Source organism: Podarcis muralis, chromosome 2 (genome assembly GCF_964188315.1).
Source record: "Podarcis muralis chromosome 2, rPodMur119.hap1.1, whole genome shotgun sequence".
In the NCBI taxonomy this organism is placed as follows: Eukaryota; Metazoa; Chordata; class Lepidosauria; order Squamata; family Lacertidae; genus Podarcis; species Podarcis muralis.
In genome coordinates, this window is record NC_135656.1 from 124,426,872 (window position 1) to 124,451,858 (window position 24,987).

The window sequence follows — 24,987 nt, forward strand, 5'->3', positions numbered from 1 at the left end:
AAAAATCTTAAAGGGATGGGAGTGGGACGGGGGTTCGAAAATGGTATAGATGCAATTTATTCAGAACAAAAAGCAAAATTGATAGTTAACAATGTGGTGACAGAAGAGTTTAAAATTGAGAAAGGAACACGACAGGGTTGCCCTATCTCTCCACTGCTATTTATTTCGGTCCTGGAGGTGCTCTTGAAAATGATCAGAAGGGACAGGTTGATTGAAGGAATTCAGGTCGGAGCTAAACAATATAAATTAAGGGCTTTTGCAGATGACCTGGTTTTGACACTACAGGAGCCAGAATCTCGTACGAAAAGAGTTTTAGAATTGATTCAAGAATTTGGTCGGGTGGCGGGATTTAAATTAAATAAACAAAAAACTAAGGTTTTGGAGAAAAACTTGACAACTACGGAAAAAGAAAGGTTTCAGAAGGAGACAGAGTTAAACGTGGTTAAAAAGGTGAAATATCTAGGGGTGAACATGACGGCTAAAAATTTGAACTTATTTAAAGATAACTATGAAAAATGCTGGTCAGAAATCAAAAAAGATTTAGAAATTTGGTCAAAATTGAAGCTTTCCTTGTTGGGTCGAATTGCCGCTATAAAAATGAATGTATTGCCAAAAATGTTGTTTTTGTTCCAGACTCTACAGATTGTGGACAAGATGGATTGTTTCAAGAGGTGGCAGAGAGACATCTCTAAGTTTGTCTGGCAGGGCAAAAAGCCCAGGATAAAATTTAAAATACTCACTGATGCTAAAGAAAGAGGGGGGTTTGCCCTGCCAGACCTGAAACTGTATTATGAAGCAGCAGCTTTCTGCTGGTTGAAAGATTGGCTACTTCTAGAGAACACTGACACTTTGGAAGGGTTTAACAATGTGTTTGGATGGCATACATATTTGTGGTACGACAATGTTAAAGATCATAAAGCATTTAAGAACCATATTGTCAGGAAAGCAATATTTAATGTCTGGACAAGATATAAAGATTTATTGGAAAATAAGACCCCAAGGTGGTGTTGGTTTCTCTCTTCACTGTGCAGCGAAGTGCTTGTCACGGGACAATGTTTTGCATTCCACAGTCAGAGTACTGTTGGGTTTCCCACGGGAATGGGAGACTGGATGTGACGTACAGTGGTTTCCTGTTTGTCACTGTTCTCTCGGTGCTCCGAGGAGAAGGAGGTTGCTTCTCTGCTCTCGCAGAGGCAAGATGCATGTTTGTAATCTCTCAGCATTGAAGTGTAAATAAAGCAAAAATTAAGCATGTGGCACGTACTGCTCATCCTTCCGCTGTGTTCAGAACTCTGCAAAAACAACATATTTGGTTCCGGGCCCAGAAAAACGCAGTCAATCTGAAGGAAGGACTCCAGAATGCCGGCAGAGGAACAGAGAAACGGATCAGCGTTATCTGCTCTGCACGTCAGGTTGATTGATGAGAGGTATGTGTTCATGCTTCGGGCAGCCTGCCAGCTCCTAATTAATGGCTTTATGGCTGGACTTTGAACTTTTAAAGCCATTTTGCCGCGGTACAGGCGAAGGCTCTAAGGCATAGGCTCACAGGCTTGGAGGCTGGGAAAGCGAAAGTACGTTTTAAAAGTGCTTTTGGATGCAGCTGCTGTACACAGACGCAGCCTGTTAAGAAAGCAGCAGAGATGGCAAATGCACGGCTAGCTGATGCTTTTGGGATTCCAAAGCTCAATAAGAAGAATTATGCGAACTGGGTACAGTATGCAGAGGCTATTCTGCGGAAAGAGGGTCTGTTTAAAGTTATTACAGACAACCCCCCAGCTCCAATTACAGATGAATGGAAAGCTAAAGATTCCAAAGCGAAGGGGACTCTTACGTTGATAGTATCCCCAAAAGAGCTCTGTCTGTTGCGTGATAAGACCACAGCCAGAGAAATTTGGGACACTTTGAGAGAGGCTCACTTGAGGACAGAAGCTGGTTCCTCTATGTTTTACTATGCCAAGCTGCATGGTATGGCTCTTGCTGAAGGTGGAGATGTGCGTACACATCTGATGGAGATGCAGAATCTGAGACATGAGCTGCAACAGAGAGGACTCACCTTTCCAGAGGCTGTGTATTCCTTCATGATACTACACTCTTTGGGTTCAAGTTGGGAGTCCGTTGCCACTCAGATTGCTGTTCAGCCAACTGCTCAGCTCACAGTAGCCTATGTTACTGCCGTGATTCTGAATGAAGCAGACCGCCGAGGTGCTAGCTGCATGGGTAAGGGGGAGTCTTCACAGACATCATCCCAGAATGCAGTGGAACCACCAGAGGGCGCCAAAGCTTTGAAGGCAGTGAAATGCTACTCGTGTGGACGTCTAGGCCATATGAAGAGGGAATGCAGATATCCCAGGGCCAAGACAGAGCAGCGCAGTGAAAGCTCATCGCGTGGAAAAGGCCAAAGCAAAGGAAAAGGTCCGGTGTCCAGGACAACGCAGCACAAGGCGATGGTCTCACGCTTCACTCCAAAGGTTGCAAAGGTCCAGAAGACGTCTAGATCTTTCTTCGTTCTTGATTCAGCAGCAACCCACCACATGTGCAATGATAAGCGACTGTTCGTGTCTTTTACACCGCAGGAAGGTGCGATTCACCAGGCGGATGACCACACGATCCCCAGTCAAGGCTATGGAACTGTTGTTCTTCACAGTTTGGACTTATCGATACAAGATGTGCTTTACGTACCAGATGCCACACACAATCTACTCAGTGTTGCGCAGCTGAATGAACGGAAAATTGACGTTTCCTTCAAGAACAAGAAGTGCATCATCACAAAGAAAAACGATTATGTATTGCATGCTGAATATGTTGATCGTTTGTTTGTTTTGTATTATGATGATGTTGTGCAGGATGAAACTTGTTGCATTGCAGGTTCTAACAAAAGTTTGCATGCAGGATGTATTCATGATTTTCACAGGAAATTAGGTCATTTGCATTTTGAGGCAGTATCTAAAATGCCTGCCTTGGTTGAAGGTATGACTATTAAACCCTGCAGGTACCACATGAAGTGCAAAGCATGCGCAGCAAACAAGGTGAAAATGGCTGCGAAAGGTAAGGTGTCTAGTAGGCAAGCTACAGAACCATACCAGGTTGTTCATGCTGATTTGGTTGGTCCACTATCGCCCTCTTTGGGTGGAAATAGGTACTTCATGGTTCTCATTGATGCATTTTCCAGGTATATTTAAGTGTACAATCTCAAGCAGAAATCAGAGACATTTCCTAGGTTCAAGGAATTCTGTGCTTGGTTGGAAAATGTGCATGGTAAGAAGATAAAGACTTTTTTCACTGATCGCGGGGGGGAATTCACTTCTCAGCAGTTTGAAGCTTTTCTGACTGAGAAAGGAATTCAACACGATTTGTCTAGTCCTCGCTCGCCATGGCAGAATGGACTTTGTGAGAGGGCAAATCAAACATTGCTTCAGGGTATGAAAACCTTGCTGCATGATGCAAATCTTCCAGAGAGTTATTGGGCCGAATCTCTCTCGTGTTTTGTTTACAGTTATAATCGCAGGTTATCTTCAGCGATTGGTTGTACCCCGTATGAGAAGATGTTTGGCAAGAAGCCATACATCAAACACATGAGAATTTTTGGTTCTGACATGTGGGTTCACTCTCCGCAAAGCTCCAAGTTAGACAAGCGTGGATTGCATGGTATCTTTCTAGGTTATCAGAAAGGTTCTTACAGAATAATGATGACTGACTCAAAGACAATTAAGCTCACAAGAAGTGTTGAGTACAATGCCAAGTGGGGGGAGAATGTGGGAATTTTCCAATGTTATCCTGATGACAGTGATGAGACTGAGGATAGGCAACAGCAAAAGCAGCCGCAACAACCCACACCCACTGATGAAGGTTCTGATTCTGAGTCTGAAACTAAATCAGATGATTCAGAGGATTTCAAGAGTGCGAAAGCCTCTATGCGACCCTCTGAAAACTCTGATCGAGAAGAATTGGAAGAACCATTGTTCACAATAGGTCACTTTTCTCCTAAGAAAGAAGAGGAAAGTGTTGAGGACTTAAGGCTAATTCGCAGGTCACAAAGAGCCACAAAAGGCAGACCTCCAAAGAGATTTGCTGATGAATTTGCTAAGACAGCAGTAGCAGCTGTTAAAAGCTCCAAGAAGGTATTTGAACCTTCAAGTTTCCAAGAAATCCAGGATTTGGATTCAAAGGAAGCTGAGCCATGGTTAAATGCCATGAAGGCTGAGCTTGATTCCTTAGAAAGGAACAAAACATGGGAGCTAGTTCCAGTAGTTCCAGGAATGAAACTGCTTGGAAGCAAATGGGTCTTCAAAGCGAAGACTGATCAAAATGGCAAGATAGTCAGACACAAAGCCAGATTGGTAGCCAGAGGTTTTTCACAGGTACCAGGTGAAGACTATCACGAGTCCTACTCACCCACGGTGAGATATGAGAGCATTAGACTTATGCTCAAGCTAGCTGCAGAGGAGAATCTTCAGGTTAGTCACCACGATGTGAATACAGCGTTTTTGTACGGATCTCTAGGTGAATCACTTTATATGCTTCCACCTGATGGCGTACAGGTAAAACAGGCATTTGTTTGTGCTCTAAAGAAGTCCCTTTATGGTCTCAAACAAAGTGCACGGTGTTGGCACACAAAACTCACTGAAGTATTGTTTTCTCTAGGTTTTCAGCAAGGGAAAGCTGATCCATGTGTATTTGTCAAAGAGGAGGGGCAAAAGAAGCTGTATTGCTTGTTTTATGTTGATGATATTTTGTTCTTTTGGAAAGATGTCACAATGTACAATAATGCCCTAGCTCAACTGAAAGAGCACTTTGACATGAAAGATCTTGGTGAGGTAAACAACTACCTATCTCTGGAAATAGAGAGAGATCAAGATGGTAACATTCTAGTACACCAGTCACAGAAAATTGCTGATGTGTTAAGCAAACTAAACCTGATGGATGCTAACCCTGTAGACACACCGATGACAACAGGTTATCAGGTAGAAGACACTGAAGAAGCATTTTCTGACACTACACTGTACAGAAGTGTACTAGGCAAGCTAAACTTCATTGCCAGATGTTCAAGACCTGACATTGCTGTTAGCTGTAATTTGCTAAGCAGACAAGTCAACAATCCTAGTGTTAAGGATTGGAAAGCTCTGAAACGCATAGCACGCTATTTGAAAGGCACTATGCATCACAGACTGAGATTTAACAATCAGAAGTCTGGTGGTCTTGAGATATTTGCAGATGCAAGTTTTGGAAGTGACACTACAGACAGGAAAAGTACGTCTGGAGTTTGCTACATGTACAATCAGGGTCTATTTGATTGGTCATGCAAGAAGCAAACAACAATTAGCTTAAGTACTTGTGAAGCTGAACTGAATGCACTGTCTTATTCACTTAAAGATTGTGAATGGTTGTTACAATTGTGCAAAGACATGAAAATTCCTGTCAAATGTCCAATCCAGGTTTACCAGGACAACAAAGCATGTTTGGCTTTGCTGAATTCTGAAGGTTGTAAGCAAAGCACGAAGCATTTGCAATTGAAACTGCAACATGCTAGGGAATGTATTCAGAAGGGACTCGTAACGGTGTCCTATATGCCAGGTAATGAAATTCCTGCTGATGTATTGTCCAAGATTGTATCAAGGGATCAACACTGTACCTATGTACAGAAGTTGGGTTTGTACTGATATTGTACGAACACACTGCCCAGTGATGTTCACAGAAAGGGGGAGGATGTTGGTTTCTGCTCTCTTCACTGTGCAGCGAAGTGCTTGTCACGGGACAATGTTTTGCATTCCACAGTCAGAGTACTGTTGGGTTTCCCACGGGAATGGGAGACTGGATGTGACGTACACTGGTTTCCTGTTTGTCACTGTTCTCTCGGTGCTCCGAGGAGAAGGAGGTTGCTTCTCTGCTCTCGCAGAGGCAAGATGCATGTTTGTAATCTCTCAGCATTGAAGTGTAAATAAAGCAAAAATTAAGCATGTGGCACGTACTGCTCATCCTTCCGCTGTGTTCAGAACTCTGCAAAAACAACAGGTGGTTGTCACCAATGGAAGCTAAGGCTCAGAAAAGACTCAATATGGAGGCCAACTGGCCAAAATATTGGGAGATATTAGAAAATGATGGAGACACTTGGAGATTGCAGAGTTTTGAGAAACTAAAAGATAAAGTGCGAGATTGGTTACACTACCGCCAGATCAGGGAGGTCTTTAATGAGGACAAAAAAACAGGTTTCCAGGTGGAAAAATTGAAACTGGAAACAGAAGTGTTAGAACCTAAAACTAAGATACTATCAAGAATGTATAACATGCTGTTAAAATGGAACACTCAGGATGAAACGGTTAAATCAGCTATGATAAAGTGGGCTCAAGATATTGGTTATAACATTATGTTTGCTGACGGTTATGGACAACCAGAGTAAGGTTCACGGCATGTAATGCCTTGAAAGAAAACATTATGAAAATGATATATAGGTGGTACATGACCCCAGTCAAGCTTGCAAAAATATACCATTTGCCAGACAATAAGTGTTGGAAATGTAAAGAAACTGAGGGAACATTCTTCCACCTTTGGTGGACATGCCCTAGGGTTAAGGCTTTCTGGGAAATGATATATAATGAATTGAAAAGGGTATTTAAATATACCTTTCCTAAGAAACCAGAGGCCTTCCTTTTGGGCATTGTTGGCCAAATGGTGTTAAAAAAGGATAGAAATCTTTTCATGTATGCAGTAACAGCAGCAAGAATACTTACTGCAAAGCACTGGAAGACTCAAGATTTACCCACCCTGGAAGAATGGCAGATGCAAATGATAGACTATATGGAACTGGCAGAGATGACTGGCAGAATCCGAGACCTGGGAGAAGAGCTGGTGGAAGAGGACTGGAAGAAATTTAAAGACTATCTGCAAAAGTACTGCAAGCTGTATGAATGTTAGAATGTTGCGGGGTATAAAGACAATGGGGTATTAGTGATTCAGTTGAATGTAAAAAAGGTTATCAGAACAGAGGTAAAGTCAGAACAACATTATGTCGAACTTAAACAAAATGAAAAATGGGGAAAAATTGGAGACATAATAGTGGAAAGGTATAATATGAAATAAGATTTTTTTTAAAAAGGCGAGGTATTGCTGAACAAAACCTTGTAAAAGGGGAATGCAGAAAAGGGAGATGTGAGGGAGTCTGGAAAGAAGATTATGAGAATAACATCTGAGAAAATGGTTTTTTCTTTTTTATGTCTTTTTATGTACTTTTTCTCTTTTGTTTTTTTGGTTTTTTTCTGATTTTTGAGGGGTGTTTTTTCTTTTTTCTTACTGTGTATTGTGAAGTCTGTTTTATTATTCGAAACTTTAATAAATATCTTTTTTTTAAAAAAAAAAAGGAAGATGGCTGCTGCTCAGCCACAGCAAGGCCAAGACAGCTACCCCGGTGAAAGACTGAATGGGGCCAAATGGGAGGCCTGGAGCAAGCGCATGTATTATTGGCTGGAGGGAAATCAGCTGTGGGAATGCACCCAGGCCGATTCAGTCCTTGCCCAGCCCAGTGAGAAGTCTGCAGGAGCAGTGGAAGCTTGTGAAGCAGACGTGGCTGATGCTCTGGAGAAAGAGCAAAAGGTGCTAGCCATTTTAAGGGCCAGCGTTGAGGCTTGGCTGTTGCCAAAGCTCCAAGGGAGGAAGCCCTGGGTCGCATGGCAGGCACTGAAGACGGCATGTCAGGCCACAGTGGGAGCCAGACCAGAGGGGGCTAGAAGATGCCCAGAGAGAGCACTAAGCCCAGAGGGGGTTGGGACTGTTCCTGGAAGCTGTTGCAATGCTTCAACACGTCTGTGTGATGGTCCGGGAGAGAGGCTAAGAGCTGGGAAGAGGAAGGCAGTTGCAGTCCGTTCCTCAGGAAGCTATGCACCCAGGAGTGGGGGTGCAGGCCGTTCCAAGAGCTCTGGGAAAGCCAAAGTCTCCAAGAGTTGTTTGTGCTCTGAGGCAAAGTCCAACAGCAAAGGGCATTGTTCTGCAGAGGCGATGGAATACAAGGTCAGCCACCTGCTAAAGCAGATCAGCAACAGTTATCAGACGGCGGAGCCACAGAGAACACCATTGGGTGTAGGTTCAAGGCATGTGACAGATACCTAGATTGTCAAGCCTGTAAGCAATCGAAGGTCACAACATGCACATACCCCAGGTCAGAGAGGAGAACCAGCAAACCCTTTGAACTTGGGCATGCAGATTTATCAGGGCCCATGCCAACACCTTCTTTAGCTGGGTCTAAATGGGTTTTGGTTCTGATTGACAATTTTTCAAAGCATTCTTGGGTTTTCTCGCTTAAACAGAAATCAGAGGCAGCTGCACTGATCAGAGATTGGATCACAGCGGTAGAGCTACGGTTCTCTACTAGGGTGATTTCCTTTCAATCTGATCGCGGGGGGGAGTTCACAGGTTCTGTGCTGCAATCGTTTTTCAGGCAGAAGGGTATCAGTCATCAACTGACGGCCCCCCACTCTCTGCAACAGAATGGGGTTGCAGAGAGAAAGTTTCGCATGCTACAGGAAGCGGCAAACGCTATGTTGGCAGACTCGGGGTTGCCACAGCGCTTTTGGGCTGAGAGTTATAAGACAGCATGTTTTCTGCAGAACAGGGTGTACAATTCCAGTGTAGGCAACACACCATATTTCTTACTGCATAGGAAGAAACCGAAAGTGCACTTTCTGCACGTTTTCGGCTGCCAGGCTTGGGTTCTCATTCCAAAGGCCATGCGCAGAAAGGGTGAGCCAAGATCTAGGAAGATGATCTTTGTAGGCTATGAGCCGGGTTCAAAAGCGTGGCGTTTCGCATACCCTACTGGCAACCAGTCTAAGCTGCTCATTAGCGGCAGTGCTGAGTTTTGCGAGCAGAGTGGGTGGAAACGTCTTCACGGGAACCCGGATGTTCTTTTAGACTCAGATGAGGAAGAGGAGGAGGACGAGGCTGAACCTGTGGCTGAGGTGCACGGTCCACAGCCACAGAGTCCAGAGCCGGGATCTCCAAGGGAGAGGCTCCGTATCTCTCCAAAAGGGAGTCCCAGGACCCCTCCACAGGTTTCTGTCAAGTCTGAGCCAAGGAGTGAGCCATCCTCGCCTGCAGAGCCAGTTGTGAGGCCTAAAAGGCGCAGCAGGTCAGAGGGGGAGGTTTCAGACACAGGGGATGGTGTGGCTGATCCAGGTGAATCAGGTGCAGTTCCAGAATTCACGCTGAGCAGGTCAGCAAGATCAATGAAAGGAAAGCCACCTGAAAGGTATGAAGCCACTAGTGTCTGGGTTGGTGTGGCTAGGTGTGAACCTGAATCCTTTGAGAATGTTCAGAAGTTGACTCAGGAAGAAGCTAGCAAATGGTGTGAGGCAATGCAGAAGGAGATGAACTCAATGGAGTCTCTTGGTGTGTTCTCACTCACTCAGCTGCCAGCTAAAAAGCAAGCTGTCAGCTGCAGATGGGTTTATCGACTTAAACCCACAGAAATGGGAGAACCACAGTATAAAGCGAGTTTGGTGGCCCGAGGATTCACACAGAAGAAGGGTGTCCACTTCACGGAGGTCTATTCGCCGACCTCGAGAGAGGAGACTTTGAGAACGCTTTTGGCGATAGCAGCACAGAGAGGTTGGAAGGTGAACCATTTTGATGTAGATGTCGCCTACCTGAACTCAGATCTCCAGGAGGAGTTGTACATGCTTCCTCCTCCAGGGTTTGAAGTCAGTGAGCCAGGCGTAGTGTGGCGGTTGCACAAATCCATCTATGGATTACGCCAATCTGCCAGGAATTGGAATATGTGTCTACATGAAGCCTTAGAAGAGCTAGGTTTTAAGAGATCTCTTGCAGACAGTTGTCTTTACATTAGAGATTCAGGCTTGAAACAGCAAGTGGTTCAGGTGTTTGTTGATGATATCTTGATCATGGCACAGACAGGTGAACAGGTGGAGAAGTTTGCTAAAGAGCTTGGAAAGTGGTTCAAGCTAAAGCAGCTTGGAGATGTCAAGTCCTATTTAGGCGTAGAGATCACAAGAGCAAGTGATGGAAGCTTTTTGCTTCGCCAGAAAGGCAAGATTGAACAGTTGCTTGAGAAGTTCAGGATGTCTGATTGTGCAGGTGCCAGATCACCCTGGAGGCTGGATACGTGAAGGAGTGTCAGCAAGTAGAACGCGTGGTGTTCGAAAATACTGAACTCTTTCAGTCAGCTCTGGGTAGTCTGTTGTATCTGTCACAGTGGAGCAGACCAGACATAGCATTTGCTGTCAATCTGCTCAGTAGAGAGGCTTCAAGTCCTAGTGTGCAGGCCTGGAATGGTATTAAGCGGGTGCTACGTTACCTGCAAGATACCAAAGACTTTTGCCTCAAGATGTCAGCTGAGGGTGGTGTCAAGCTGACTGCGTGGGTGGATTCGAGTTGGGCCAACCTTGAGGACCGCAAATCAGTGTCAGGCTTAGTGGTGAAGTTTGGGGACTCAGTAGTTGGGTGGAGGTCCCGGAAGCAAAGTCTCATAGCGCTTTCATCTACTGAAGCTGAGTTCAGTGCGCTATCAGAGGTTTGCAGAGAGCTCCGAGTTCTATGTGTGTTTGGTCGAAGAAATCTGTGGAGAGAATTGTCTGCCCGTTGTGGTGCATGAAGACAATCAACCATGCCTCAAATTGGCCGAGACGGGGCAGTTCAAGGCGAGGACCAAACATTTGGACATACGTTTCCGGAATGTATGTCAGAGCGTTCATGAGGGGCGAGTTGCTCTGAAATACTGTCCCTCAACCAAGAACCTTGCTGATGGTTTCACAAAACCATTAACCTTCCAGAAGCACGAGGAGTTCTGTGAGGGTCTGTGTATGGGGAAAGCATTGTTGGCTATTGTCCCCAGATGCAGGACAAGAGGGGGTGTGGAGTTTGGAACTGACAGGGTTAAAACTCTGTGGTGTCCTGTATCTGGGAGGAGCTTGACGCAGAGAAGCATGTCACAGTCTGTGTCACTCTCCAGACTTGCTTTCGATTCTGGCTGAGACGCAGCTCAGCTTGGAGGCTGTGTGTGTGTGCTTTTGGAGCACAGTGAGAAATGTCGGAAGTTTCTGATGGATTTACTGCTTTGTAAATAAACGCTTCTAGAGATAAGAACCAAACTGTCTTTGGACTTGATTTATCCCTCATCTCACACGGACGCAGAACCGCTGCTACTCTGCTCTCCTGCCAGGTCAGCTCCCTAACAGAGACGCACAGGGAAGCCTGACTGGACGCAGGATTTATTTACGCAAAAGCATAGTACCTCTTGTGGAAGACATATAGGGCTCCTTCTGGGGTGATTGATCCAACATTAATCCCCGACCTGTACTCTCACCTGTGGGTCCTAGACGCTATCAGCATGCAACAGCAGACACAACCCAGGAAAAGCTTCGACAGGCCAACTAAACCAGTTGAGGATAATTGATGGGTCTCAATCCCTTGGTGAGTCGGGGACTTTCACTGCATGCGATGACAGGCTCTGGCACATTGAGCAGACGAGGCCAATAGTGAGTCCAACAGTCAAGCAGATGATTTATGCAAGTGCTGTAGAGGGAAGTAAGGGGATCATCAACCTGGGAAGGGAGGCCAAGAAGCAGAAGAAAAACTCTGATCCTAAACCTCTGCAGCCTTGCGTGAATATCTTCAGGAAAAGAAGAGGATAAGCAGTAAACCCTACAAGAATCGGGAGTGACCTCCTTAAGACGATTGTGTTGGAGTGTTGTGGGTATCAATGAGTTAACACTATGAGAAGTGGAAATGCTGACTCAGTTTCATGTGGGGAGTCAGCATCCCAAGAGATGGGGCGCTGCATAATTGGTCTATAGCCAGCTAGTATACAGAGGTATGCATGACTTCTCCACACTGGATTCTCCCCTGTATGTAGGAAGGCTGATTTATGGTACTTTATGATGCTGCAGGACTGCAGCTGGAATAAAGCCCTCCTTGCAACACAGCTGGACTCCTGAGTGCTTTATATGGAGCTTCTATCGGTCCTAATACATTGCAACATGTTGGGTGGAGTCCTTGTACGCCTCCTTCCGGTAACTCCTGGGGCCAAAAATATTGCTCTGCTTCCCTTTGGACCATATCAATAAGGTTGAGAAGGTAGGGCTGCCATAGGTCGGTTCCCCCCCCCCCCCCCGGGAATTGAGCGTTTAAAATAGCGTCCAGGAGGATTTTCACAAGATCAGCAAAAGGTCCACCCAGACGTATGGCAAGGCTGCCATTTCTTGTGAGGAGAACCAGAACTCACAGGGTTAAACAGTTCTGTGTGACGTCTCACATCCTGAGGCCTGGTTTTGTTCACATACAGGAATCTTTCTTTGCGTGTGAGTTACTTTCGCTTTTAGCTGTTGAGCCGGAGAGAATGTCCGCCCGATCTCTGGGGTGATTTATGATGTTTTTTCTGTACATAATAAAGCCTTCTTAGATTATGCAAGAGGCCTCTGTACAGACTGGGATTTATGACCCACACAAGGCAAAACCGCTGGTGCGATACTCTGCTTGGAGCCAGGAAGAGAGCATGAGGCTCAAGTCAGCACAGGGAAGCGTGCCCGACTCCATTACATTCCGAAGATTTCTATGGTGGGAAACATCAGGAAAGCTCAAAAGCTGCTAAAAAGCTCAACAACTCTGTCCGGATTTTTGCATTTTTAAACAGGGCCGCCACTCTGCTGGAGACGATGGCCTTGTCGTGTAGGGAGCCCAGGACCTCCACACACACTGCCCAGACTTGTATTCTGTGGGGGTCACGTCTGTGCTTCTAACACCCCTGTTTGACTTCAACCTCATGGAGACTCTACATTGTGTCTCGAGGCAGATGGATGTCAACAAAAGGGGGTGGAAGGACAGAATCTGACTTTTGAGAGAGGAGGTGCAGTCAGAGATGCTTCCACCAGAAGAGAGCGTGAGGGGGGAAACCACCTTTAGATGACATTTAGGATCCCTGCCTCCATTTCCCAGCCTGAACTGTAACTCAGAATCTCGATTGTAACTCAGTTCAGAACCTTCACATCTATTCCCTGGTTGGCCGTCTTCTGGAATATAAACCAGACCTCTTTGAGGGTATCATCCAGACCTTCATTTAGTGTGGGCACCTTGGATTTGGAGTCTAGGTATCATTCATAATCCCTGAAAACGTGTCTCAGTAACCCTTGGTATCTATACCCACCTGGACCTCCCAAGTGAGTCTGAGCCCCTAGAGGAATCCTCTATGCTGAGGTGGGGCACCTCTGGCCCTCCAGATGTGGCTGGACACAAAGTACCATCAGCCCAAGCAAGGATGACCAACGACCAGGGATGATGGGAGTTCTACTGGCACAACACCTGGAGGGACACACTTTCTCCATCTTCTAAAAAAGCTAAATATCTGTATTGTTTCCTCCTTCCTCCGTGATGTGTAACATCTTCCTGATACACTCCAAGCAACTGCACACATTCCCTAATCCTGCACCATTTACTTCCTGAGGCGGCTCCATTGTGTCCACCTTCTCAGAACCACCCACCATTTCAGTAGCAGTCCTTCAGTTCCCAGCTATTAGTCCCCCTCCCCCTAAGGAGGAATTATTCATCTGAATCCTAGTGGCTGGGAATCCTAAGTGGGGAGACAGCTGTTGGCCCTGCTGGGGGGGGGGGTTTTCTCCTTGGCTGGTCCTTGTGAGAAGAGGATGCTGGACGAGGTGGGCCCTGATCCTAACCCAGCAGGACTTTTCTCATGTTCCCACAAACTGAAACGAGACCTACAAGATACAGTCTCCCAGGCAAGAGGAAGGACTTACCTCTCAAAGTCTCTTTATTTTTCTGTCTCAAGGAAGAAGTTGAGCTCAGACTTGCAGATCAGATTCGCTCCTGTGTGGAATGAGTAAAATGGAAGTGCTATTTACGTCACTGGAAACGTATTCAAAAATATTCATCTTTTGAAGAAAGTATAACAAGGCATCCGGTGCCCCTTTAATAATAATTATACTAATATTAATAATTTATTTCTTATACCTTGCCCATCTGATTGGGCCTCCCCAGCCACTGTGGGCAGCTCCCAATAGAGTATTAAAAATACATTAAAACAGCAATCATTAAAAACTTCCCTAAACTGCCTTCAGATGTCTTCTAAATGTCAGATAGTTGTTTATTTCTTTGATATATGATGGGAGGGCTTTCCACAGAGTGGGCACCCCTACCAAGAAGGCCCTCTGCCTGGTTCCCTGTAACTTCACTTCTTGTAGTGAGGGAACCGCCAGAAGGCCCTCAGTGCTGGGCCTCAGAGTCCGGGCTGAATTATGGGGGTGGAGACGCTCCTTCAGGTATACTGGGCCGTTTAGGGCTTTAAAGATCAGCACCAACACTTTGAATTGTGCTCGGAAACATCCTGGGAGCCAATGTAGGTCTTTCAGGTGTTATGTGGTCTCGGTGGCCACTCCCAGTCACCAGTCCAGCTGCTGCATTCTGGATTAGTTGTAGTTTCTGGGTAATCTTTAAAGGTAGCCCCACGTAGAGCGCATTGCAGTAGTCTGAGCGGAAAATAACCAGTTGAGAAAGTCTGCGGGCAGGTAGGGTATCATACTGCGTACCAGATGGAGCTGGTAGAGAGCTGCCCTGGACCCAGAATTGACCTGCGCCTCCATGGAACAGCTGTGAGTCCAAAATGACTCCCAGGCTGTGCACCTGGTCCTTCAGGGGCACAGTTACCCCATTCAGGACCAGGGAGTCTTCTATACCTACCCGCCCCTTGTCCCCCCAAAACAGTAGTTCTGTCTTGTCAGGATTCAACCTCAATCTGTTAGCCACAATCTTCCAACTGCCTCCAGGCACTCACACAGGACCTTCACCGCCTTATCTGGTTCTGATTTGAAAGAGTGGTAGAGCGTGAGAGAGAGGAATAGGTCTCTGGCTACTTCCTGGGAGGGGATTCCAGAAGCAAAGAGCTGCTTTGGGGAAGGCCTCCTCCTCCCTCCTCCCTCTCAGGACCTTCCACCTTTTTCTCTCTTCTCCTCTCCAAGGTGGACTAAGGGTTTGACTTGGTATAAGGCAGCCCACCCATAAAAAAGGCTGATCGCCAAAGAATTGGTGCTTTTGAATTCTGGTGCTGGAGGAGACTCTTGAGAGTCCCATGGACTGCAAGAAGATCAAATCTCTCCATTCTTAAGGAAATCAGCCCTGAGTGCTCACTGGAAGGACAGATCATGAAGATAAGGCTCCAATACGTTGGCCACCTCATGAGAAGACTCCCTGGAGAAGACACTGATGCTGGGAAAGATGGAGGGCACAAGGAGAACGGGACGACAGAGGACGAGATGGTTGGACAGTGTTCTCGAAGCTACCAGCATGAGTTTGACCAAACTGCGGGAGGCAGTGGAAGACAGGAGTGCCTGGTGTGCTCTGGTCCATGGGTCACAAAGAGTCGGACAAGACTAAAGCTAAACAACAAAAGGCGGCCCACAGCCAGCCATGCAGTAGCTTGCGAGGATTAACGGGGAAAAGATTGAGCTTCCTGAAAGAAGTGGGGAAATCAGTGGGACCCCCCCCCCCCCGCCCTTAATCAGGCATCTCTCTCTGGTCAACTTGAAAGAGTGGCAGATTCCTGGGCAGGAGGGAGAAGCCAAGGCAGACCCACCAGACAGTCCTCCTCCAGTGCCCAAGGATGGAGACGTCTCTCCAAAAGGAAGAGTCTCTCTCTCTCTCTCTCTCTCTCTCTCTCTCTCTCTCTCTCTCTCTCTTCAGCAGGGCTCTCCCCCAGTGGCATAGCGTGGGGGGTGCCAGGGTTGCCGGCCACAACGGGCGCAACATCTGGGGGGCACGAGTCCAGAGGGAAGGGACAAGTTCCTTCCTCCGCAGGGCTCCCCGCCGCCACCGCCAGCCTTGCGCCCTAGCGCGCGCACGCCCCCGCCGCTGCTGCTGCGGCTGCGCTCCACTCACTGCTCGCAGGAGGAGCAGCCGCTGCAGCAGCGCCAACGCCGCCACCGACGCCTGGAGGGGGCACCGCTGGCTCCGGCTCTCAGCGCAAGTCTCAGCCGCGGGGGGGGGGCGAGGACGGAGCGCTCGCCAAGCCCGGATCTGGAGCGCCTTGGAGCGCGGGCTCCACCTACAGCCCAAGGAGAGGAGGGGGCGGGGAGGCGCCCGAGGGGAGGGGGCTTCGGCTGCCTCAGCCCGCGGGGGCTCCGCAAATAATAAATTTAATAAATTCCTGCTGAGCCTTTGGGGGGGGTCCTTGGCTCCTTCGCTCGCCCCCAGCCCCAGTGGCGTAGCATGGGGGGTGCAGGGGGGCCGGGCGCAACATCTGGGGGGGCGCTCACACTCAGTGCTAAAATCCACGGGTTAGGGGGCGCAAATTATTTGCCTTGCCCCGGGTGCTGACAACCCACGCTACGCCACTGCTCTCCCCCCCCCAAGGGCTGCTGCTATCCCTCCCTCAGCCCCCCCAATTTCCTCTGCCCTCCTCCCTCCACCCCACAGTCTCTCCTACGACCAGCTCACTCCTTGCCCTCTGCACAGAATCAAATCTCTCCCAGGCGCACCAACCTCTCCATCCAGAGGAGCCTCCCAAGACGGGCAGGGAGGGGGGGGTCTTTTATCCCGGCCTATTTCACTTCCTTTAACCCTTTCATGCACACCCTCTCTCCATCAAGGCGCAGGAGCGCCTTGAGGGATTCCGGCCAGGCGGGGAAAGGCAGAGAGCGGGGCGCGTCATGTTTCGGTCTTGGGATCAAGTCCAGGGCTGCTTGGGGATAGGGGTCCTCGTCGGGACCCCCTCGGTGGGCATCACATTCCAGTTCCTGCAAAGGCGCCCCAGGGGTCCAGGGCAGTTGAGCATCGCTTGCCCTCAAGCGGTGGGGCCGCTGCAAAGGAGATCGTGCCATGCAATCCCTGTAGGTGTTGGGTCCCCACTTCGCAGCTGGGTCGCGCGGATCGGAGCCCCTGCCGATGGGGCCCCAGAAAGGCGCTTGTATTGCGGGGGGGGGGGGTGTCTCTCTGTCCTTTTCTCCCCGCCCGCTCCAATCTCCCTCTTCCCGCCGCACCTTTACCTCTTTGTCCTTACTTTGACAGTAAGAGCTGTTCGACAGTGGAATTTGCTGCCAAGGAGTGTGGTGGAGTCTCCTTCTTTGGAGGTCTTTCAGCAGAGGCTTGACAACCATATGTCAGGAGTGCTCTGATGGTGTTTCCTGCTTGGCAGGGGGTTGGACTCGATGGCCCTTGTGGTCTCTTCCAACTCTATGATTCTATGATTCCTCTCTGGTGATCCGCGTGCTTTGCTCGCGAAACCGTTTTCTTCCCGGAAATACGGGGGCGGAGGCGTGTTATTCCACCGACACCCTTCCTCCCTTTTGTAAAACCTCCCACTTCTCGGGGGGGGGGGGGGGGAGGAGGTCCTTCCTTTGGGCCACCAGGAATCTCCCGACACTTCGCGGTTCTTTTCGAACGCAGGAGCCCATAGAGCTACGGCACAGAGCAGCCCGTGTGTGTGTTAGGGGATGGGGACCAGCCGTGAAGGCGCAGCCTTTTGCGTCCTCCCCCCCCCCCCATGTTGCCTCTCCTCCCCACAGCGGAGTCTCCAAATAGGGGTGGGAGCGGGTGACTCCAGAGGGGAGGTCTGTAAAGTTGTGCAAGCTTCAATCCACCTGGGTTGTTTTTTTTTTTTGGGGGGGGGGTCTTCTTTAGTGGTGGGGACTGAATCGGGGACCTCCTTCTGCATGCAAAGCAGCTGCTCCACCACAGAGCTATGCCCCCCCCCATAGCAAAGCCCAGCCCCAAACACCAGCCGCGCTACCCACAATAAGGACACGGGATGCCCCGCCGTGGTAAAAGCGGTGTAATAAAGACGGACCTTCCAAACCAGTGATAACAACAGAGATGAAGCGGGGGAAGTAAAACTGCCACCTTCATTTCCCGAATGACTTTTTTTTGGGGGGGGGTGTCTCATTCCTTGCTGCTGCTGGGACCTTTTCATGAAAGAAATGGAATTATAGTATAGAGCTTGTTTGGAGGGAAGAAGATATTTGCTTTCTGGGAGGGGGGGGGGAGGAATCCCCCGGAAGGAAAATTAACCACGAACCCCAAAATGTGGCATTCCCTCCAAACCAGTGCCAAACTTTTGCAGTTGTTTTGCTACTCAAAGCTAGGGGCGCAGCTATCATAGGGAAATATGTACGTATAGTACATATATGTACGTATATGTACGTCCTGTGTGAGTGTCTGGAGGCGGTTGGAGGATGGATGGCGGCTAACAGATTGAGGTTGAATCCTGACAAGACAGAAGTACTGTTTTTGGGGGACAGGAGGCGGGCAGGTGTGGAGGATTCCCTGGTCCTGAATGGGGTAACTGTGCCCCTGAAGGACCAGGTGCGCAGCCTGGGAGTCATTTTGGACTCACAGCTGTCCATGGAGGCACAGGTCAAATCTGTGTCCAGGGCAGCTGTTTACCAGCTCCATCTGGTACGTAGGCTGAGACCCTATCTGCCTGCGGACTGTCTCGCCAGAGTGGTGCATGCTCTGGTTATCTCCCGCTTGGACTACTGCAATGCACTCTACGTGGGGCTACCTTTGAAGGTGACTCGGAAACTACAATTAATCCAGAATGCGGCAGCTAGACTGGTGACTGGGGGCGGCCGCCGAGACCATATAACACCGGTCTTGAAAGACCTGCATTGGCTCCCAGTACGTTTTCGAGCACAATTCAAAGTGTTGGTGCTGACCTTTAAAGCCCTAAACGGCCTCGGTCCAGTATACCTGAAGGAGCGTCTCCACCCCCATCATTCTGCCCGGACGCTGAGGTCCAGCGCCGAGGGCCTTCTGGCGGTTCCCTCATTGCGAGAAGCAAAGCTACAGGGAACCAGGCAGAGGGCCTTCTCGGTAGTGGCGCCCGCCCTGTGGAACGCCCTTCCAGCAGATGTCAAAGCGATAAACAACTACCTGACATTCAGAAGACATCTTAAGGCAGCCCTGTTCAGGGAAGTTTTTAACATGTGATTTTACTGTATTTTTGGTTTTTATGGAAGCCGCCCAGAGTGGCTGGGGAGGCCCAGCCAGATGGGCGGGGTATAAATAATAAATTATTATTATTATTATTATTATTATTACGTATAGGGAAAGCTCGCCCTCTCGTGGCCAGTGGAGGAATGACGTGAGGTTGGTTGTCCGGCGCTTTCCTTGAGTGTTGCCTTGTCGACTACATACAACAACACAGCGGGTCTGCGGAAGGAAGTTGTGTTTTTTGTGTGTGCATTTCTGCAGGCTGGTGCCCATCTAGCTGCCCGCACCGGGCATTTCTCATTTCCTAGTCTGGGCCGCCTAGATGGGTGAAAGCTTTGATTTTGTGATTTGGTAAATTCCTTTGTAATAATGGGTCTGTGTCCCCCCCCCCCCCGCCTTCTCTGCAGGGCCTCTTCCTCTCCATGGACTTGGAATCTCCAAATCCAGGGCCCTCCGCCTTCCTCTCTTGCTGCCCCCCACTGCTGCCCCCTGTCCCTCCAAGTATACCTGAAGGAACGTCTCCACCCCCATCGTTCTGCCCGGACACTGAGGTCCAGCACTGAGGACCTTCTGGCGGTTCCCTCCCTGCGAGAAGTGAAGTTACAGGGGACCAGGCAGAGGGCCTTCTCGGTGGTGGCGCCCGCCCTGTGGAACGCCCTCCCATCAGATGTCAAAGAGATAAACAACTACCTGACATTTAGAAGACATCTGAAGGCAGCCCTGTTCAGGGAAGCTTTTAATGTGTGACCTTTTATTGTATTTTTAATCTTTGATGGAAGCCGCCCAGAGTGGCTGGGGAAGCCCAGCCAGATGGGCGGGGTACAAATAAATAATAATAATAATAATAATAATTATTATTATTATTATTATTATTATTATTATTATTATTATTGCAAGTTGCACCTGAGGTCTCTGTCCTCATCCTCCCCTAAGTGGTGGATCTGTGGCAGGTCTGGATCTGTCCTGTCCTGCAACTCAGAGGATGGACTGCTCTTCAGTGTGACCCCAGGAGAGGAGGGTCCTGGCTGGAAATCGTTGCTTTCCCATGTGGTGGAATCAATGTGTGTGTCCCAAAACAGGAGCCCTTCCTTGCAAGCTGAAGTGGTGCAGTCCAGATACAGGCTAAACCCCTGGGGGTGAGGAGGTGGCAGAGACTTTGGGACACTGCCCACCAAATCAGGCAGAAGCTTTTCTTTTGGGAATTATAGGTGTAGAACTCCCTAAACTGTACAGAAAATTATTTATGTATATGACTACAGTGGCAAGAATGTCACTTTCCCAAAAATGGAAAGAAGAAGAAGAAGTCCCAGCAAAGGAAGAATGGATACAAAGAAGAGTTTGGATTTGATATCCGGCTTTATCACTACCCGAAGGAGTCTCAAAGCAGCTAACATTCTCCTTTCCCTTCCTCCCCTACAACAAACACTCTGTGAGGTGAGTGGGGCTGAGAGACTTCAGAGACTAGCCCAAGGTCACCCAGCAGCTGCATGTGGAGGAGCGGAGATGCGAACCCGGTTCCCCAGATTACGAGTCTATCGCTCTTAACCACTACACCACACTGGCTCTCTCACAAAAACTTATGGAATATGCAGAAATGGTGAAGCTTACCAGAAAAATGAAAAATCAAGATAAAAAACTTTTTTTATAAAAGAATGGAAATGGTTTATTATTTACAAACAAATTGTAGACAGATAAGAACATTGGCAGGATTTTATTGTAATAACATGCAGTTTTATAAGAGTATATATTGAAAGAAGATGAAATAAATGACCAAATTAAGTTAATTTGGATATGCAGAAAATATAAAAAATACCATATTTTTCTATGTATAACACGCCCCCGTGTGTAAGGCGCCCCCTATTTTTAAACATAATTTTTAAATAAAAATTCATTGCCTTTTCCATGGGAAAGTATGGTAAATATAAGGAACCTCAGAAAGAGGGGGAAGGAAGTCACGTTTCGAAATGTTAAAATGACTGTAAAATTATTGAAATGTATAAACCTGGAAATTATTATATATATATTTCTGCTGTGACTGGGAAGGGGGAGCAGAAGCAGCTTCTCTTTGAGTAGATTTTGCTTTGCTCTCTGCTGACCTCAATCTCCTGGATCGTGGCCAGCTTCCCTCTTCCATTTCCCTGAATGCTGAGAGGTGTTCAGGCATGGGGAAGCGAAACTCCCCCCAGCGCCTCTCCACAGTGTCCCCCCCCCCACTGCCAATGGGGCAGAGAGAAGCGGGGGGTGGGGGACACAAGCTCTGGGCTCAGAGGGCCAGAGGAGAAGAGTTGGTCCCCTTGCCAGATTGGTAGTTGAAGATACAGAGTTTGAGCATATTGAATATACGAAACTAGAGAGGGAGTTGCTCTCTCCTGCTCAAGAGGAATCATCTCCGCTCTCCTGGCACCCTGATGGAAATGCTGCTGTGTTCTGAGTTTGGCTTGGCCTGACCAAGGTGGAATCAGAGCCAACAGCTGCATCAGCCCTGGATTTCAGCCTGGTGGCAGCAGAAACCTCCTTCTTCTTATTTCCCAGGCCCAACTTGTTTACTACAAGAGCCAATGTGGTGTAGTGGTTAAGAGCGGTAGTCTCGTAATCTGGGGAACCGGGTTCGCGTCTCCGCTCCTCCACATGCAGCTGCTGGGTGACCTTGGGCCAGTCACACTTCTCTGAAGTCTCTCAGCCCCACTCACCTCACAGAGTGTTTGTTGTGGGGGAGGAAGGGAAAGGAGAATGTTAGCTGCTTTGAGATTCCTTAGGGTAGTGATAAAGCGGGATATCAAATCCAAACTCTTCTTCCTCTTCTTCTATGTTCTTGCTATTATCAGATGCCAGCTTTGGAGTCCGATTCATGCTTCTGGCTGGATGGGAGAGAGTGCCTCTGGGCACATGCAGAGTATGCTCATGCTTTGGGGTTAGGGGTAGAGACCAGCACAGCCCCCAGGATTTCATCCGCCCCAATGCCTTCGCTTTTATGAATTGTGAACAGCATTGCAGGGGGTTGAATTGGTGGCCCTTGGGTCCCTTCTGTGATAAGAATTTTAAGGTCTTAGATATATATTAAATGTTCGTAAATGTACCAACCAAGCACGTACATAAATCAGCACAGGAAGACTGACCTGAAACCACTTTTGATTCCCAAACTGGCCAAATGTTTTCTTGGAAAATGGAAAAGCCTCCCCATTGTCTTTTCCTTCACAAATCCTGTCTTAAAGGTATGTCTATGTTTGAATAGGGTGAGCCTGTGACCTGGCTCAGGAACTAAGTATTTGTCCTTACAAAAGACTAGCCAGGCTCCCCAGGGTATCCAATCAAGTGAGCATTAACAGGTAACCTGTCAGACAAGATAAACAACGCACTCAGATTTATGCTGTAGACCGCCTTTTCTGTGATGTAGGTATGATGTATCTGGGGTGGTGGTCTTGGGCTACACCCCTTCTGTGATGTAGGTATGATGTATGGAGGGGTGGTCTTGAGCTCCAGGGCAGGGAATTTAAAATGTCTATATAAGGGCAGGCACACCTTTGTTCTGGGTCCTCCTCCTTTCCTACGTGTGAGTGGAGCACCCTGTTGCAACAGATCAATAAAGATCAGGCTTACTAGCTGCTTTGCTTCTCAATATTCTCTGGTTGGCCTCTGTTATTTTCTCCTACCAATAGAGAACCCACGTAAGGACTTTATATGGGCTCTTGGATACCCCATAAGGGGAAAAGGGCACATTTTGTTTACAACACTTCCAACTCTACGATTCTGTGATTCCTGAGCCTGAGTCCTCTTGCCTTGCTGCGCTCAGGCAGAGTCTGCCCGCAACTGGTGATGCTGGCCTCGATCCATTAGCGGACTGGGCAGGAATTTATTTGAAGGTGGGGAAGGCTGCTGTTCTCAGAAAAGCAGTGCTGTTCCTGGAAATGGCTGGTGGCGGCTGGGAGGGAGCCCAGCGCTAATTCTGTGAAGAGGAAAAAGGAACTTGTTTGTTTGCTCAGAGAACTTCCACTTTCAGCCAAAGGAGGTCTAGCTGACATCGATTAAAACACACACACAACGCTGCTGTTTTCCTCTCCCCCCTCCCTGCCCCCCTGCTAGATTTGTGCATTATCTGTTGCTGAACAGCCTAACGATAGATATAGCACAATAAAAACAATCACTGAGCAAAATCCAATTTTTGTTGATTAATTTCAGTACCTTAACCTGGTCTCCCTGTCTGCATTGCCTGCAACTGAGTAGAGTCCCTGAGCATGCACAAAGTGAATTTAAAAGGTAAAGGTAAAGGTACCCCTGCCCGTACGGGCCAGTCGTGTCCGACTCTAGGGTTGTGCGCCCATCTCACTCAAGAGGCCGGGGGCCAGCGCTGTCCGGAGACACTTCCGGGTCACGTGGCCAGCGTGACAAAGCTGCATCTGGCGAGCCAGCGCAGCACACGGAACGCCGTTGACCGAAGCCCTAGGCGCTGAGGCTTTTACCCACAGCGCCACCAGCGTCCCTTAAAGTGAATTTACTTCGCTGTAAATAGAGTCACACAAGGCTTTCAGGCTACAGAGACTTTTCTCTTTCTTTCTTTCTTTCTTTCTTTCTTTCTTTCTTTCTTTCTTTCTTTCTTTCTTTCTTTCTAAGGTAGCAGGGGCAGGCTGATCATGCGTTCAGGATACGGCCTGGTATTGAACCCAATTCAGTTATAAAAATGTGACGTAAATTAATTTCTAAAATGTATAAACTTTCGTTAGATTGGCAAACGAAAGATGAACAGGTCAAATTGGTCATGGGCGAAGGATTTTGGTTATGATATTGAATTGGCAACATGGGAGAGACTACAGACAACAGGGTTAAAATGTACAGCTTGTTACATTTTAGTTCTCTTGAAGGAGAACCAAGTGAAAATGATGTATCATTGCTTTTCACTCCTAGTAAATTATTTAAAATGTATAAATCAAAGTCTAAAACTGGGAATGTAAACAGAAGAGGGTACTTTTTATCACATGTGGTGGTCATGTAAGGTGATAAAAGATTTCTGGGAAATGATAGATAATAAATTGAAAAAATATTGAAAATAGCTTTTCCTAAGAAACCAGAGGGACGCAGGTGGCGCTGTGGGTTAAACGACAGAGCCTAGGACTTGCTGATCAGAAGGTTGGTGGTTCGAATCCCCACGACGGGGTGAGCTCCCGTTGCTCGGTCCCTGCTCCTGCCAACCTAGCAGTTCAAAAGCATGTCCAAGTGCAAGTAGATAAATAGGTACCGCTCCGGCGGGAAGGTAAAAGGCATTTTCGTGCGCTGCTCTGGTTCGCCAGAAGCGGCTTAGTCATGCTGGCCACATGACCCGGACGCTGTATGCAGGCTCCCTCGGCCAGTAAAGTGAGATGAGTGCCACAAACCCGGAGTCAGCCATGACTGGACCTAATGATCAGGTGTCCCTTTACCTTTAAGAAACCAGAAGCATTTCTTTTCGGTATTATAGGCCCAGAGATCCCGAAGGACCAGAAGAAACTATTCATGTAGGCGACCATGGCTGCGCAGACTCTGTTAGCCCAGAAATGGAAAGATGGTACAACTCCAGCCAACGAAGAGTGGCAGATAAAATTGATGGACTATGCCAAAATGGCAAAACTTACAGGAAGAATTAGAAACCAGGAAGAGGCGGTCTGTAATAAAGAATGGGGAAAGTTTATAAACTATTTGGGGGGGAAACTATTGCAAACAATTACACACATTGGTAGGATTGACAGAAAACTTGTAGCAAAAAATTGAACTATGAAATGAAAAAGGATTTATAAGAACAGAAGAAGAGGAAGAAGAAGAGTTTGGATTTGATATCCTGCTTTATCACTACCCGAAGGAGTCTTAAAGCGGCTAACAATCTCCTTTCCCTTCCTCCCCCACAACAAACACTGTGTGAGGTGAGTGAGGCTGAGAGACTTCAGAGAAGTGTGACTGGTCCAAGGTCACCCAGCAGCTGCATGTGGAGGAGCGGAGACGCGAACCCAGTTCCCCAGATTACGAGACTACCGCTCTTAACCACTACACCACACTGGCTCTCAGAGCTATGAAAGAGCTGCAGAG

The 24,987-nt window shown here is 47.9% G+C and overlaps 1 protein-coding gene across 1 annotated transcript in view; it reads right to left on the minus strand.

Moving 5' to 3' along the window:
* LOC114592580 (uncharacterized) overlaps positions 1-17,293 on the minus strand; it is a 48,449-nt gene extending 31,156 nt beyond the window's left edge. The window contains 3 exon segments of the mRNA XM_077923426.1: positions 11,309-11,517; positions 13,752-13,821; positions 16,992-17,293. Coding sequence (XP_077779552.1) covers positions 11,309-11,334 — 26 coding nt within the window. The 5' untranslated portion in view covers positions 11,335-11,517; positions 13,752-13,821; positions 16,992-17,293.
* Between the last annotated feature and the right edge of the window lie 7,694 nt (positions 17,294-24,987).